The 16,850-nt window shown below is 34.3% G+C and overlaps 1 protein-coding gene across 2 annotated transcripts in view; it reads left to right on the forward strand.

Moving 5' to 3' along the window:
* The first annotated feature begins 1,520 nt into the window (after positions 1–1,520).
* Positions 1,521–16,850, forward strand: part of PAA1 (P-type ATP-ase 1) — a 28,665-nt gene continuing 13,335 nt past the window's right edge. For both annotated transcript variants that reach the window (XM_047324900.2, XM_088103843.1), the window contains exons 1-11: positions 1,521–2,077; positions 2,156–2,209; positions 2,594–2,747; positions 4,947–5,021; positions 5,155–5,432; positions 6,572–6,805; positions 7,144–7,242; positions 8,210–8,359; positions 10,539–10,685; positions 13,273–13,323; positions 13,410–13,582. In XM_047324900.2, the coding sequence (XP_047180856.1) occupies positions 1,649–2,077; positions 2,156–2,209; positions 2,594–2,747; positions 4,947–5,021; positions 5,155–5,432; positions 6,572–6,805; positions 7,144–7,242; positions 8,210–8,359; positions 10,539–10,685; positions 13,273–13,323; positions 13,410–13,582 (1,844 nt within the window). In that variant the 5' untranslated portion in view covers positions 1,521–1,648. The remainder of the gene's footprint in view (positions 2,078–2,155; positions 2,210–2,593; positions 2,748–4,946; positions 5,022–5,154; positions 5,433–6,571; positions 6,806–7,143; positions 7,243–8,209; positions 8,360–10,538; positions 10,686–13,272; positions 13,324–13,409; positions 13,583–16,850) is intronic.

Below are 16,850 nucleotides of genomic sequence, written 5' to 3' on the forward strand. Positions count from 1 at the left end.
AGAGCTTTAAAATAATTTATGAATGTTATATATGTCTTAGAATAGAAATTTGACTCAGAATTGCGTTTTTTCGTATTTTCGTAAATTAATGCTCAATAATCGATTATCTTAAGGTTATAATCGATTATCTTTGGACTAAAAAATGTTTTTGATTCGATAATAATCGATTATCTCATGTCATAATCGATTATCTTTGAGTTTTTTTCAATAACTAGGTTTTTAATTCGACAATAATTGATTATTTGAAGCAATAATCTGTGATTTTTGAAAAATAATTTTTCAAACGATAGTGATAATCGATTATCGTTACTGATAATCGATTATCGTTACTGATAATCGATTATCGTTACTGATAATCGATTATCACACATGTGTTTGTTTAGATAATTATGATTACTTACTAGTTGGGATAGTGTTGCCAAGATCCCACTAGGCGAGTGTTTGTGACTCGCTGGATGAGTTGCTTTTGGCAACATCTCTTTAATGATCTTCAATCCTCCATTTTTCTACAAAATAAACCAAAAATAGATAATTATCTCTATCTATGAAACTATATATACAAGTCAAGAATCTTTTGGTGGAATTCATTACAAAATAAATGACAAAAAGACAAATAAAGGGTTCTAATAAGTGTGAATAATAAATATTATCAAACTTATCCGTAAGTAGCCCAACCATCATGAAGTTCAATTGTTAGATTTGTTTCCATCTAACGACCCAAAAGAAGCGTGAATATTGAAGCATCACAACCTTCATCCTCAACGATCATATTTCAAACAAGACTTGGACGATTGAAGCGAATTCTCGAACAATGCCAGTCGAAGCAAATCCCTTCACATAGTCTTTGACAATGCTCGAGGCTTAGGAGTTGCGTACAGTATAAACCAACCAATCAAAAATCTAAGTAACAACTGGGCAGTAGGCGAGACAAGTGCGTAATGTTGATTAAGCCAATTATTTTAAATAGATTTAAGCGTGATTAAGCTAATCTTATCAAAAGCTCGTTACAATAACTATAAATATAAATTAAAGTAAGGTGATATGTTACATATTTAATATACATTTATTATCCTTACCTAAATCTTAATTAATTTTAACATCAAAATACTTTTCATACGTATAAGTAATTGATGGACCGTATATACTGAAACACTTTCTCTTCAATACACTTTTCTTCCCTTTTTTTCACTAATCCATTTTTAATAATTAAATTTCTTTTTTCATTTGAAAAAATCATCAATATATTAGTTAGGACGTATTTAATAAGAATTTGTTTTATAATATGTTAAGCTAGTCTTATGGATATGTTTTTTTGAATTAATTTTTTATATACGGAATTTAAAGAATTATTTTATATAAAAATTTCTCTTTAATTTTACATCTCAGGTTTGTAAAACCTATACTAAAATCATATTTTTCTTATAAATTAAAGAATTAAAAAAATCCATTAAAGATTCTCTTACTACAAAAAAGAAAATATATAAAAAAAAGGGTATGAAGATGGCATTGTCTATAGATAATTTTCGATTGTTTTAACATTCCGAAAACCAGTGAAGTCAAGACCAACCATAGGGTGGACGTCTGTACTATAAGAACTCAACTACAACGCTTGACGACTCTTCTCTTCCCTTTTTTTCTACCCAATCCGATGGATTCTGCGTTCTCTGTTACCACGACGGCGCACATGGCGATTGTCAGAGCGCTCCACCGTCATTTTGCCGGCGCTCCTCAACGCGCCTTCGTCCGGCGCAACCTCAGATGCCTCATTGCTTCCTACAACAACCGCTGCCGCATTCCATGTTCTTTTACTTCCGCGCCGTCGCCGTCCTCGCTCCGCTGCTTCGGCGGATTGCTCCCGCGAATGCCGTGCCGACTCCGCTGCATTTCGAGCTCCGCCGCTTCCTGTGCTTCTTCCACCGGCGATGGAAATGGAGGCGGTGGAATCGGTGACAGCGGCGGTTCTGGCGGCTCTGGCGGTTCTAGCGGTGAGTCTGGTGATGCTAATCTCCAATTGGTTGGTGACGCGTCACAGGAGCTTTCGGCACTTTCGCCTGACGTTATCATTCTCGATGTTTCAGTGTGAACTCTTCTCTCTGTGTAGAATTTTTCCTGTTAGTTTTATTTTTAGTATTTCACTTTTTTGTGCGTTTGATAGGGAATGGTGTGCGGGGGATGTGCAGCGACTGTGAAAAGGATACTGGAAAATCGAGTAAGTATTTAAAATTTGTATTTGGTTCGGTTTACAATCTAAACTTTGAATGCTTCAATTATTTTATTTGTAAGATGATTGGTATACTGGTTCTGTTGTTGGGGGCTTTCTGCTAGGTTTACTATGAGCGTGCGGTATTTTTTATTTCGTAAGTCTGTGGATGTCGTGGGAGATGATTGACCTTAATGCGGAAAAATCATGTTCAACAGTTTCAAAAGAACGCAGTAGTTTAGTCATTGGTGTCTAAATCCTTAAGGTGATTTTGATTGCTTGAGTGTAGAAGTTTTTGTGCCAACAGTACATAGTTGATAAACCCTCTCTATAATTTTTTACAGTAATCTAAATACTGTTTCTTTACTTTTTATGCAAATGAACATTGGGTAGCCACAGGTATCATCAGCTAGTGTAAATTTAACAACAGAGACAGCAATCGTTTGGCCTATATCTGAAGCAAAGAATGCACCAAATTGGCAAAAGCAATTAGGGGAGGCACTTGCAGAGCATTTAACCAGCTGTGGTTACAATTCTAGCCTCCGAGGTATTATTCATTCCTACCAGTTGAGCCAGCCATTATTGAGTCAATTCAGTGTCTTTTTATGATTTTTTACCTTGGTATTTGCTTATTTTTCATAAAATCACATGCGTGGTTGGTTATACTACTTTTACATCATTTAATTATATTATATTTCACAGATGCCCATCCTATCTTATTTACGTCCTTTGGCATGTCTGTTAACTTACTCAAAGTCATGTCTGTTACTTCTTTTAATTGTTAGATTTGATTGCTTGATTCTTGGAATATTTGTCATAATGGAAGCGTACTAGCATAATTTCTTTGAAATATTTGGCTTCATTGGTATTAAACTGTTTCAGCTTTCTAGATATTTTCTATTGGCAATAGAAATTGCTTTTTAAAGTTACCAAAATATGATTATACTGTATGTGTGTATTTATATAATAATGTTATTAGTACAATTGGCCTGCTATTTTTGGTCTACGTGTCTTTGGGATTGGGGTAAATAATAATTCATAAAGCTGTGAATAATTGTAATACCTATATTAGTTGGGCCTTTCGTTGTAATACAATGAGCTTGCTATCTTTGGTCTATATATCTCTGAATCTTGGATAAATATAATTCAAGTATTAATTAAAGCTGTAAATAATACCAATACCTATTTTAGTTGGGCTCCTTCTTTAAGTCGCACTTTGAAATGAATATCTTGTTACCTGTGAACAAGAACTTGGAATTGAGTGTTCATACCTTGCTTCATTTAAAATTATTTGCACCTTAATGTTGTCCGTTTATTTCAAAATTCATACATCTCTATATTATCAATGTTTTGAGTCCTTATATCAGTATTTAGTTTTAATTTGTAAAGGTTCAATTGTACTCCATGGACTGAACTAGAAGCTAGGAATTTAGTTTGAAATTAAAATGTGTGAATATAAATGACAAGCAACTGGTCTTCCTACCAAACTTCAATTGGGAACAATATATACCAGCTCTTTCCGAAGTAGGAATAAGATTTTTACGCTTGGATTTAATAGACACAACATGCAATATTGGTGACATGACTTCTGGCTATCCACTTAGCAGTCATTACTTCATATGAGATTAAATCTTACGGCATGTCATAGAATTTCATTTCATTTACATAAAATTGGCGGGTTAAGTGGCAGGTGAAGAAGCTATCTACTGAAGGAGTTATTTCACCATATAAATGCGAAAGTGGTTTTCTGGAGTCAATGGTATGCCATCAATTCATGGGGTTCTAAGTTTTAACGCTTTACCTTCTGTATGAGTAAATTGTTTTCAAATCTTATGTCCACCCCACTACTTAGTTATATAGGATATTTTAAAATCCATTATTCATGTTATACTTTCTCCCTTCAGAAGGTGAATCTCCGTGGCTTCTTGTGATGGGTATTGGAGAGCCATGTCTGTGTTCTGGAGCCCCTGCACGGTGAAGAGTTTTGCTGATGTTGAATATGATACTAGTGATCCTTTAGTTATAATGAATTTTAGCGACTCTTATTCATGTGCAATTGGTTTATTTTGTTTTGTGCGTATGATTGATGGGAATAATGTATGATTCAATGGTTGATTTTTCACCATATATTTTTGTACCCAATGAATGTATAATGCTATATTTTATTTTTACAAGTTCCAGTATAATAAACCCCTAACACCTTTATATAATGCTGCATTATATATAAGTATGTGTTTCTTTGTGCTGTTCTTACACACGGATTCCATTACGCATGACTCTACCATTTCTCTCTACTATAACTATATAGGAAACAAATCATGAGATAGCGAAACATGGTAAGTTGATGAGCAATCCTAGGAGGTATTGAGGGAATAGGTAAACTAATTGTTAAAGACAATCTATTATAATCTAAGATACGATCAAGATAGTATTGGGCATTTCATAAATTTTGACATTTTCCACTGAATTTTGTTCCTGCAAAGGCCCGATTGGAATGATTATTTATTCTGCAACTTAAGTGAATAAAATATTGATTAAACTACAATAAAGATTCTGGATTTCTTGTCACTAGCCAGATGAGTGGTTAATGTTCCCAAATTTTAAACATTTTCATCAAGAATTTTCCTAACCTTTCCCTGTGAATAGTTGTAACAATCATATGCTAGTCATTGTATGTAGTTTAAATGGGAACAAATTTCTCCACTAGTGTGTTTGATTGCTGACCATTCTGATCTTGAAAGTGCAGATTCTACAAGAGACAATTTCCTCCAAATTTTTGAAAGGAAGATGGAGGAAAGACATAGACAATTAAGAGAAAGTGGTAAGCACTAATGAAATCTACACTAATATTGCAACAAGAGCCCACTTATGCTATTTCTGAGGGGTTCTCTGATGATTCAACTTTAACTTCTGGGACTAATTGGTGACCTTTCTTTTTTATGTGCTGTTTAAAGGTCGTGAGCTAGCTGTTTCTTGGGCTCTATGTGCTGTCTGTCTTGTTGGCCATTTCTCTCATTTCTTTGCAGCAAAGGCACCGTGGATCCATGTCTTTCATTCCATTGGGTTTCATCTATCATTATCTTTATTTACATTGCTTGGTCCTGGCCGCCAGCTTATCCTTGATGGTTTAAAAAGCCTTCTTAAAACAACACCAAACATGAACACCTTAGTTGGTCTTGGGGCTTTGTCTTCATTTACTGTCAGCTCATTTGCTGCCTTAGTTCCAAAATTGGTAAAATGTCTTTCTGAAGTTTGTTATCTCTAATCTGTAATTTTGATTCAATTAGTTGCTGGCAACATTTAGTAAAAGCTATCTTCAAATCATTAAAGAAAATAGAAAACTCAAATTTCTTTTGTTGTTGACTGTCAAGTTTATGATTCCTATATAGGTATAGTTTGCAAGATGGCTAAGTACTAGTAGCTCACAGATTATAATATGTAAATTCTCTTCTGGTTTGTTTTTCTGGATTCGGCTAAATACTCTCAGTGATCTCTTTTATCAAATCATTGATACATGTGTGTACACATTTTGGTCCCCACACTTTCACACAAGCATTGCTCATGCACAAGTAGGTTGGTAGAGTCAATTATATCGATCCAACAAACTGTATTTTTTAGCTATTATTAAGAAATAGTAGCATACGTGTTCCTCCACAGTCCACGTTCATGATCATAGTTTGGTTTGAGTTTTTAGCTCATGCTTATGTTCATTTACATTACAAAGCTATAGCTTTTGCTTGTCTTTTTCATTTTGGTAAATGATGGTGGATGTGTTAGGCAGGGGAGTGCTGAGAGGGGTTGGAAAGTACATTAGAGGAAGAAGTTAAAAAAAAGAGGTGGTTAGCCGTTATAAGAGGGTGAGACTTATGTTAGACAAAAGTCTATATATTCATATCATCCATGGTGTGGGAGGTAGAGAGAAAAAGATAGTTGTGAACAGGGAATGCCCTGGGTGGAAGGAAGAAATTCCTTTGTATTCTTTGTACCCTGTTTTTCCTTGCACATTAATTTTGAATAATAGGAGAAGTGGACTCTTTTTCTTCTAATCTGTATCCTGTTTTGTTACCTTGAACGAAGGCTCATGACAGGATGTGACTTAGGCTGATTCTTATCTATGTAGTTTTGTTGAATAGTGCTCTATTCATCTCATCTCATATAGGAAAAATAATAACTTGTACTCATCACATTTATACTACACCAGTCAAAACCAGCTGTTGGTTAGACTTAGATGCTCAACATGTGCTTGTTTATATCTATTAATTAGAAGCTAGAAAGCATATTTTCTTTGTGAAATTATGGAATTGGATTTGTAATTATATGTGTAAAGATAAATTTAATTGTGCTAAATGATATTTTTTAATTGTTATGCAGGGATGGAAGGCTTTCTTTGAGGAGCCAATTATGCTAATTGCATTTGTGTTGCTAGGAAGGAATCTCGAACAGAGAGCTAAAATTAAAGCAACCAGTGATATGGCAGGACTTCTTAGTTTGTTGCCACCAAAAGCTCGCCTTCTAGTTAACAATGAGGAAACAGAGGCTGGCTCAGTTGTTGAAGTTCCTTCTGAAAGTCTTTCTATTGGAGACCAAATTATTGTGCTGCCTGGAGTGAGTAATATCAGAACCTATATATTATCGGATACAACCCTGTAGCTCCTTTACCCTTTTTTTAGTACCGGAAGAAGCTTCGGTTGCGTATTCTCTCCAAATGGATGTTTTTTAGTGGTGTAATTTTGGGTTCAAAAAGTATATGGTGAACTGGTGATGTACACCTATAATCACTGTTTTCAAATTCGTCATCTGTGATGTTGTTTGTGCTACAAAACCATTGCTAATATCATTTCTAAGTTTGAATTCTTCTGCTTAGATTTTGACAAGTAATATGCATAAATTACTTGTCAAAGCTTCTTGATTTTGGCTTTTAACCCATATACTCCTTTGTCTAGGACCGTATTCCAGCTGATGGAGTTGTGAGAGCTGGTAGAAGCACTGTAGATGAATCAAGTTTCACTGGTGAACCACTGCCTGTAACAAAAGTGCCTGGGGTACATTCTGCCTTGACATATTTTATGATAATTTGATATTTATTTGGCTTTTGATACAGATTGTTGCTTCTATTTGTTCCTTTGAGCACCTGTGCATGTTGTCCCAGTGGAAAATGTCTCTGTCACATACAATAAGCAATACCCTTGCTGTCCTACTGGCAAAAGTCTTTTATCAACTGTATTCTCAGTTCTCAAATTGCAAATAGCTTCTCACTGTCCAAATACACAGCCTTTTATCATATATGTTGTTAAGAGTCCCTCATCGAGCGGGATAAACTACATATTTTCAATTTTCTAAAATTATAATGATTAATTTAAGAAAGGGGCCGACTCATAAGCCTAATACAGATTGATCGAAAAGCTCATCTGGGCCACAGGCTGAGCAAAAATTGGTTTGCTTCAATTTAGGCTAAATTTTTTCAGTCTGACCCAACCCTTTAAGGAACTATTCTTGAAATCGGGCTGATTTTTCAAGCTCTACCTAGAAGTTTTCTCCTATCTGATGGACTAGTCTTTTAGTTGGACCATTAAGTAGGATAAACTACTTGATGTAGTTCTTAAACCTTGAGTTGGACTCTCCTCTTCTGCCTAAGTCTGACATATGTTCTCCTAATACATAACTACCAGCTGTTATTTTCTACAAATAACTGTCATTCTGCAGTTTCTAATATAAAACTAACTACAACTAATATAGAACTGTTTTCTAAAGCAGTTTGTTGAGTGCAAACATAACTGTCATAACTGCCCTGAACTGAGTTTCCATCATTTTTTTAATCAGCAAATTTCTATAATGTGATCATCGAGTGCAATTTATCAATAAAACAGGAAAACCATTTGGTTATGTCTTAACTATTAAAAGGAAGACTTAATTTTCTGTGTATGTATGATTGACCCCTTCACGTTTCTATAGCTGTGAAGTGCTGAACAGTTGATTTTAGTGACTGATTGATGGATTTTATGTCTGTAGAGTGAGGTAGCAGCTGGTAGTATAAATCTTAACGGAACTCTTACAATGGAAGTGCAACGACCAGGTGGCGAAACTTCTATGGCAGACATTGTTCGTCTGGTTGAAGAGGCACAAAGTAGGGAAGCTCCTGTACAACGGTTGGCTGACAAGGTTCTACTGAATCTCTAATATATAGCAAGTTCTATTTTGTTTCTACGTCAAGCTGTTTTGCTAGTTGCTAAGGTTAGTTTCTGCAAATAGTGACCTAGATGTACAAATCTAGTATTGTAGTTGATGCTTTCTTCTGGATTGGAAAAAATTTCAATCTTGAAAAATAAGATGGAAAGCTTGCAGTCAGTGTAAGATTTGTTCTTTGTTTTTTGAAGATGGAGTTGTTGTAGTTGGCCTTTCTAGTGGAGTTAATGCATCTCTTACAAAGTGGATTGAGGTCTAACTTAGCCCTATAAAACAAGTACGTAAGGGTAGGTTTGCACTTATTTATATACTATAATTTGATGATATTTTTAGTCAAAACAAGATCTCCAACACACTCCCTCACATCAAGTACTGAACATTTCAAGTGTGCAATTAGATATTTGTAACTCTATCTTTAGGATTCTTCAAGATACCAATCTCGAATAATCTAAGGCTTTTAGCATAAGTTGGATTCGCAAACATACGTTTAAACCTTGGAATTATTGGTAGATACCAAACTGCCTTTGAAGGAGGGCCATGCTTTGCGACCTCATCAATACTCTCCTTATCACCATCTATGACATTATAATGTGACAAACCACACTTGGGACAACTTCTTAATTCTACAAACTCTTTTCTATATTGGCAAACTCAAATATTTGTTACTATTGAGATAGCACAATTCAACGAGAGTATTGTTATATCTCAAAGGAAGTATGCATTGGATATTTTGGAGGAAACTGGGTTGATGAACTCAAAATCTATTGACATACCCATGGATCCTAATACTAAGCTTCTACCAAATTAAGGGGAGCCTATTTTAGATCATGAGGAGTATAGAAGATTAGTTGGGAAATTAAATTATCTTATGGTTACACGTTATAACATTTCCTTTGCAATGTGTTGCGAGCCAATTTCTCAATTCACCATGTGAAGATCATTGGAATGTAGTCATTGTATATTAAAATACATTAAAGAATCTCTTGGAAAAGGTTTCCATAGATGCTAATTGGGTAGGATTTCCTTTTGACAAAAGATCTACTTTTGGATATTTTGTCTCCATTGGTTGTAACTTGATCTCTTGGAAGAGTAAGAAACAAAGTATTACGACAAGATCTAGTGCAGAAGCATAATATAGAGCTATGACCTCAACCACTGTTGAACTTGTTTAGCTTAAGCAATTGCTTAAAGAGTTACAATTTGGAGATGTCGCTCAAATGATACTTATATGTGACAATCAGGATACTCTTCATATTAGTTCTAACTCATGAGAGGACCAAACATATTGATATTAACTATCATTTCATTCGAGAGAAGATTGTATATGGGACATCAAGACTGAGAATTTATTATATTTGTAATAAGTTTGATACATATGATTTATATGCACTAGCTTGAGGGACAATGTTAGATATATTAGATATATTATCTTTTATCTTCTGTTTATATGTTATTTTTTCTTTTTTATTATTCTTGGTAATTTGAGCTTAGCCTATATTCTCTTTATTATAGATACAGTACCTCATGTATATTTTCAAAACAAAGGAGATTAATTTTATACCTAGTTTTTCACTATATACAATAAATTCTAATATCATCAGTAACTGTATCTTTAAGTAAACACATTTCTTAGAAAAAAAGTACAACAATAAGGAATCAAATTATCTACTTCACTATGTTTCATCCCTAAGATTTGAGCAATGAAGCTAAATTTCCAAACTCAACTTCTAATAAGTATGGAGACAACAAGGATTGAACTCTATAGTGGAGATCTAATTTCAGGAGGGGACCCAACCCAAGTCTACTTCAAATACTAGCTCAAGGGAAGAGGATTCCCAAGTCTTGTAAGAAGTACATTTGTTTGTATTGGTAATTGATATGGAACATTTGAGCATTAACAATGGATGTCTTCATATATGCAACAAATCTATTTGTAGGCATGTTTCATTTGTATTACCTTTGTTGAAGCATGTGTTTCCTGTGCTGAAAAAATAACAGTCTTCCAATATTTCAATGACAAATATTATCATTCTGATATCCTCGTGATTGAAATGGTCGTATTCCTTGAGTCTTCCTTTGTTCTACTTTATTAGTAACTGAGTATTACTCTTGCATCTTTTATTGAATTGAGTAACATCTTTTTGTTTATATCCAGGTGGCTGGACATTTCACTTATGGAGTGATGGCAGCCTCTGCTGCTACTTTCACATTCTGGAGTCTGTATGGGGCACACATTTTGCCTTCTGCTTTATATCAAGGAAGTTCAGTTTCACTGGCTTTGCAGCTTGCTTGCAGCGTTCTGGTATTTTTCAATTCAAATGTTTTCCATGAACCACACATATCCAATGCGTATGATGATGATTGGGCCTCTGGGCAGCTTGAGTGTATTTTTCCTTCATCTAATGATTTTAGATCAGAATTATAAAGTCTGTTTTGTTACTCTTGCTTGATGGCTTGGCCATTAGACTAAATATTTTTTGACACTATTAGAAACAATATTAATAATTCTATAATAACAAGAAATTATTTTATTCATAATCACGCCAATTACATTCTTAGCTCCTCTGTTTGTAACAAAAGATCTCTCTAAATAAGAAAACAAAGTATGCTGAAATAAAAATATTATAAAAAATATTTTATCTTAATCAATACGGATATCCTGAAGATATTTGTGTCCCTATAAACGCTATTTTATCTGAATCAATACTAGTATCCCGGTGTATGCTTCCTTTATTGTCTATGTATATTCTACTATTCCATATTTTATTTTTTGAATGTAGCATGCCAGTTTTGTTTGGGAATAATTAAAGAAAATGGAATTGCAATAGCTTAAGAAGTAAATAATGGAGTTAAAGAGTCTTTCTTTCGTGCAGGAACTTTCTCCTGTCTGAGAAACACTGTTGTAAATATGTTTAACATTTGTCATGTTTTCTAATTAGAATGCTTATTAAAGGGTAACGATTAGAAGGAGTCCAGTTTTCCCTATTTATTATGTTTTGCTGGGGAATTGTTTTGGCTGATTAGCAGCATTGTTTATTTTTTGCATCTCTGCTGTCTTCTAAATAGGGATCAATAGTGTGTACTGAAAAATATACAACAAATACAGAGCACCTTATGATTTATGATATCCTAAATGATGTCAGACACCTCTAACATTTTTCCAATACCCAACAAATGGGCCACGGATAACTTGAATAGCCCTATGTGTGGTGAGTTTGGTTCTAAAATTTCAAGCCCAGTAGTAATTTGGCCCAGCCTTGCAACTGACTGGCCCATAATGGGCAGAACCATATTGCTTTATTTTTATATGAACCCTTATATATTTGGACTAGGTTTTTTATATTGGGTTTAAATCTGCATGTTAAAAGGAATTAACAAGAGATTAAGGGTAGAAGTTATTTCTGATAACCTTCAAGTTTTAAATAAAATATGATAATTTAATAAATATAAAATTTTGAAACATAATATGTTGGATAGTGATAGAAAATTAGCGGTTTTATATAGATGTCATATACCTCTTAATTATCATATCATTAACGTTTCTATGAAGTATTTTTTATTAAAAAGTAAATAGTAGACGATTGCGCTATAGCCCACTTAGTGACTGCTCAGTGTCGAAGCAAATTGTTAGCCTGCAACTTAATTGGTGCAGCTCAGCCAGAAATGTGTTTGGTCGATGCAGTCCTGCCTGATGGATCAAACCAGCCAAAATGCGTAGTACCAGTCTAAAAAGATTGTTATTTTATTGCTACTAGCTGTCGAATGGTTTCGGATGGGCTATCACTATGAGTGCTAGTGAATTGATAAGTCATCCTCTAGGGATTCTTTACTTAGTTTCTTTTCTTTAGGGATTCTTTAATTAGTCTGGGGATTTTCAAGATTTTGTACCTCTACTCTATTTTAAATCAGAAGCAATATATTGCACAGAATAACATACAAGTATAGAATATATTCAGATTTTGCACTAGCATTTTATTCTTTTGTATCTCTTGATGGCATTTGGGGCACCTTTTTTGGGTTTTTCTGCTCCTTAAAAGGAACAGTGAGGAAACACGATTTTAAGAAGCTCTAAAAATTAAAGGAGCTTCCACAAAAGCTCATTGGAGGAGTGTTTCAACAGTGCAAAGTGTTTACCATAATTTCCAATGATTTTGGTGCTATCAATTTTATCAAAATGTTTTAGGTGTTTTCTTTTTGATAGAATGCTATGATAGTTGTTAAGCACCAAGTGTTGTAGGTGCCTAGTTAGCATTTGACATAACTAACTGAAGTCAGTTATGTCGAGCTGTTAGTTAGTTATATCTGTAGTCCAATTGCAAAAAGATGTAACAAACTAACTGAAGTCAGTATGCTGAGATGTCAGTTTATTAGATCTATAGTCTTGTCAGCAAAGCTTGAGCATATACTCTTCACATAAGAAATGCAATAAATCACTTTCAGTTTATGCAAATTCTGTTCCCTTCTTTTCTCATTACTGCATTACTTCCTTCACTTTTGTTAGTGAGAAAAGGGAGGGGATAAATACACTGTCTTGTGTAGTTTAATTGATCAACCATTTTCCGTATGCAAGCAGCTAGGATGTCAAAGATTTAGGTAGAGATCAAATTGGTATAGAGTGCAAGGGATGTCGAATATTTAGATCTGTCTGCATTGGTGTATGGGTTTGTTGTGCATGCCAAATGTTTGATGAAATTGTTTGTGGTATAGAAGTTTCAGATAAGCTGTAAAAGTATTGAAAGTATTGTTTTTAAACTTAAATTCTGATGTAACTTTTAAATTGAAAAAGAAAAAGAAGGGGCACGCCAACTGCTATATTATTCCAAGGAATCAGTTTCTTCCGTATATTTAAGGCTTCTATTTTAAGCCTTTAATATTGTTTATTGGTGCAGGTTGTTGCTTGTCCATGTGCACTTGGGTTAGCCACACCTACTGCAGTGCTGGTAAAGTTTCGTGAAGACTACATTTATCATCATTAGTTATAATTATGTTTGAACTAAGCCATATTTACAATTTTGTGTATAAAAAGGTTGGAACATCTCTGGGGGCTAAAAGAGGTTTACTTTTACGTGGTGGAAACATTCTAGAGAAGTTTGCAATGGTAAACACTGTTGTGTTTGACAAAACAGGGACCCTCACAGTTGGTAGACCTGTTGTGACAAACATTATCACTGCCCCATGCATGAAAAGTGCTATTTCAAGGTAGTATAGGGATTTTTTATGTTCATTTATTACAAACATTGCTAAAGACGTAAACTTTGAGTTGAAAATAAGAATGATTTTATTATTCTCAATCATATCAATTACATTCTCCTTTGCTCTATTTGTAACAATCTAATCTTCTAAAATAGGGAAATAGGGAAACAAAATAATCTAGAAGAGTATACAACTATTTTCTCTAATTAGGAAGATTCTATAGATATCTTCTTTAATTAAGAAGATATTTTCTCTAATTACAACACTCCCCCTCAAGTTGGTAAATGAATATCAATCATTCCCAACTTACCTACAAGATATTGAAATCTACCCAGAGGGAGTTTATAAAAATATCTGCTATTTGAAATTCTATAGAAACATGAGTTGTAATCACAAAGTCTCTGTCTAGATTATCTTTGATGAAATGTCTGTCAGTCCTAATGTGTTTGGTCCTATCATGTTGTACTGGATTATGGGTTATGCTCATGGCAGACTTACTGTCCACCTTGACTGTAAGATCATCCAAAATGATATTCATCCAGAGTCCTTCACATATTCCTTGAGCAAGAGCTCGAAATTCAGCTTCTGCACAAGAACGAGATACTCTATCTTGCTTTTTGCTTCTCCATGTTATCAGACTATCTCCAAGAAATACACAATACACAAAAGTAGATTTTCTGTCAGTAATAGAAACTGCATAGTCAGCATCAATATATATTTTCATAGTCAATGTGTCTTCCCTTTTGAATAATAGCACCTTTCCTGGACTTCACTTCAAGTATTGGAGAATTTTGTCAACTGCTTGCATGTGTCTCTCTCTTGGATCCATAAATTGGTTCACTACACTAATTGCATAAGCAATGTTTGGTCTTATGTGTGATAGATAGATCAATTTTCCTACTAATCTCTGATATTAGGCCTTCTCTACATAAGCCCTTTCCTCACTTTCAATTATGTGATTTTGTTCTATAGGAACTGTTGAGATTCTACATTCCAACTTTCCTGTTTCTTTGAGGAGATCCAATACATATTTCCTTTGGGAGATGAAAATTTCGTTCTTGGAGTAAGCAACCTCTATTCCAAGAAAATGAGTTTTCCTAGGTCTTTCATTTCAAATTGGGCAGCCAATTTATCTTTTAATGCCAATTTTTTTGTTTCATCATCTCCTGCAATAATCATATCATCCATATAGACAAGCAATAAAGTGAGTTTACCTGTAGAAGAGTGCTTTATGAATAGAGTATGATCTCCTTGGCTTTGTCTATATCCCAAGGAAACCATTGCTTTTGTAAATCTTCCAAACCATGCTCTAGGGGATTGCTTAAGACCATACAATGCTTTCTTTAAGAGGCATACCTTGTTTCTTTCATTTTTCACTTCAAACCCGGGGGGAATCTCCATGTACACTTCCTCTTCTAGATTTCCATGAAGAAAGGTATTCTTTACATCCAGCTGGTGTAAGTCCCATCGAAAATGAGCGGCCAAAGCGAGAATAACTCGAACTGTATTCATCTTTGCCACTTGGCCAAATGTCTCCTCATAGTCAATCCCATATGTTTGGGTATATCCTTTTGCCACTAATCTAGCTTTATATTTTTCTACTGTCCCATCTTCCTTATGTTTCATTGTGAATATCCATCTACACCCTACTGCCTTCGTGTCTCTTGGCAATAAAACTTTTGTGCCTATCAGAGAGATTGTTAGTGCAAACATACTGAGAAATAGGATATTTAGCACATGATCTTCTTTCCTTTCTCAATGCAATGGGTAAATCCTCAATAATACTTACCTCCTCCTCACTGATATCTTTAGGGATCCTCACCTCTAGATTAGACAATTTTTCTTACTCGAGAGTCGAAGTGGGTTGTTTTCTTCTTTCATATTTTTTGCCAAAAAATTTGTCTTCTTCCTCTTCTTTCTCAATGTGGACTATGGTAGCTTCATTGCTCAGATCTTGGGCATCCTACAAAGACAAACATGGTAATGACAAGAAGGAAAGTTCATCCACTTTAAGTGCTTTCTCCTCCTGAAGTGGTGGACTGACATAAAAGGATTGTGTTTCATGAAATGTGACATTTATGGTGATAAAGACGCGACGACTTTGAGGATGATAACATTTGTACCCTTTTTTATTAGAAGGGTACCCAATAAAGACACATTTAAGAGCTCTCAGATCTAATTTACCACGGTTAGGATGATGAGAGTGAACAAAAACAACACATCCAAAGACTCGACTAGGTAGACTCGTTATCAAGGAAGAAGAAGGAACAAAAGACAATAGAGACTCAATAAGACTAATGCCATTTAAGATACGAGTGGGTAACTTGTTGATGAGATATGTGGCAATTAACACAACTTCTCCCAGTAATTTTTTGGAGCAGACATTTGAAAAAGAAGAACTCTTGTTACTTCAAGAAGATGACAATTCTTTCTTTCTACAACCCCATTTTGTTGAGGGCTATTTACACAAGTTAGTTCACGAACAATACCATTATGAGACAAAAAATTGAGAAATTCATGATTCACATATTGAGCACCATTATCAGACCTGATTCTTTTGATATTTTTTCAAAATTGATTTTGGACAAGACGAAAAAAATTAATAAAAATTTGAAAAGCTTTGGATTTATTTTTAATAAGGTATTTCCACGTGACACGGGTACAATCGTCAATAAAAGGGACATGGAACATAGTTTTATTTGTAAAATAATATTACACTTGAGAAAAATACAAAGAAATTGGAATGAATTTGAGAGAGTGTTTACCCCTATCAGTTTTCATATTTATTGTAGTTTGAGATACATTAGATACAATGGATGAGAGAAAAGAAGAGAACTCTAGAACATGCTCCTAAGAACTAGGTCTAAAGCATGCTCCTAGGTACCAGTAGTACAATAAATAATATTTAAGACTATTTATTCTAACACTCTCCATTAAGAGGGAGCATACAAATTTTGGAACAAGTAGATTCAATTTGAGGTCCTCTGAAGGATTTTGTTAATATATCTGCAAGTTATTCATTTAATCCGACATTAGCACCAATTCCATGTACCATTTTGTTCAAGGGCCAACAATTTTAGGAATGGTAATAGAAGAAACAAAGGAGATAAAAGAATAAAACGAAGCAGACAATCAATGAATATGGAACTTTATTGTTCAAGGAAGAAGGGGGCATTGTATTAATAAGATAATAACTAGTGAGAATGGCATCGACCCAATGATAAGCAGAAAGATTGGCACCTATTAACAAGGTACGAGCCATTTCCATTAAATG

This window comes from Vigna umbellata, chromosome 1, assembly GCF_029865625.1.
Source record: "Vigna umbellata cultivar VRB3 chromosome 1, Vumbellata_1.0, whole genome shotgun sequence".
NCBI lineage: Eukaryota > Viridiplantae > Streptophyta > Magnoliopsida > Fabales > Fabaceae > Vigna > Vigna umbellata.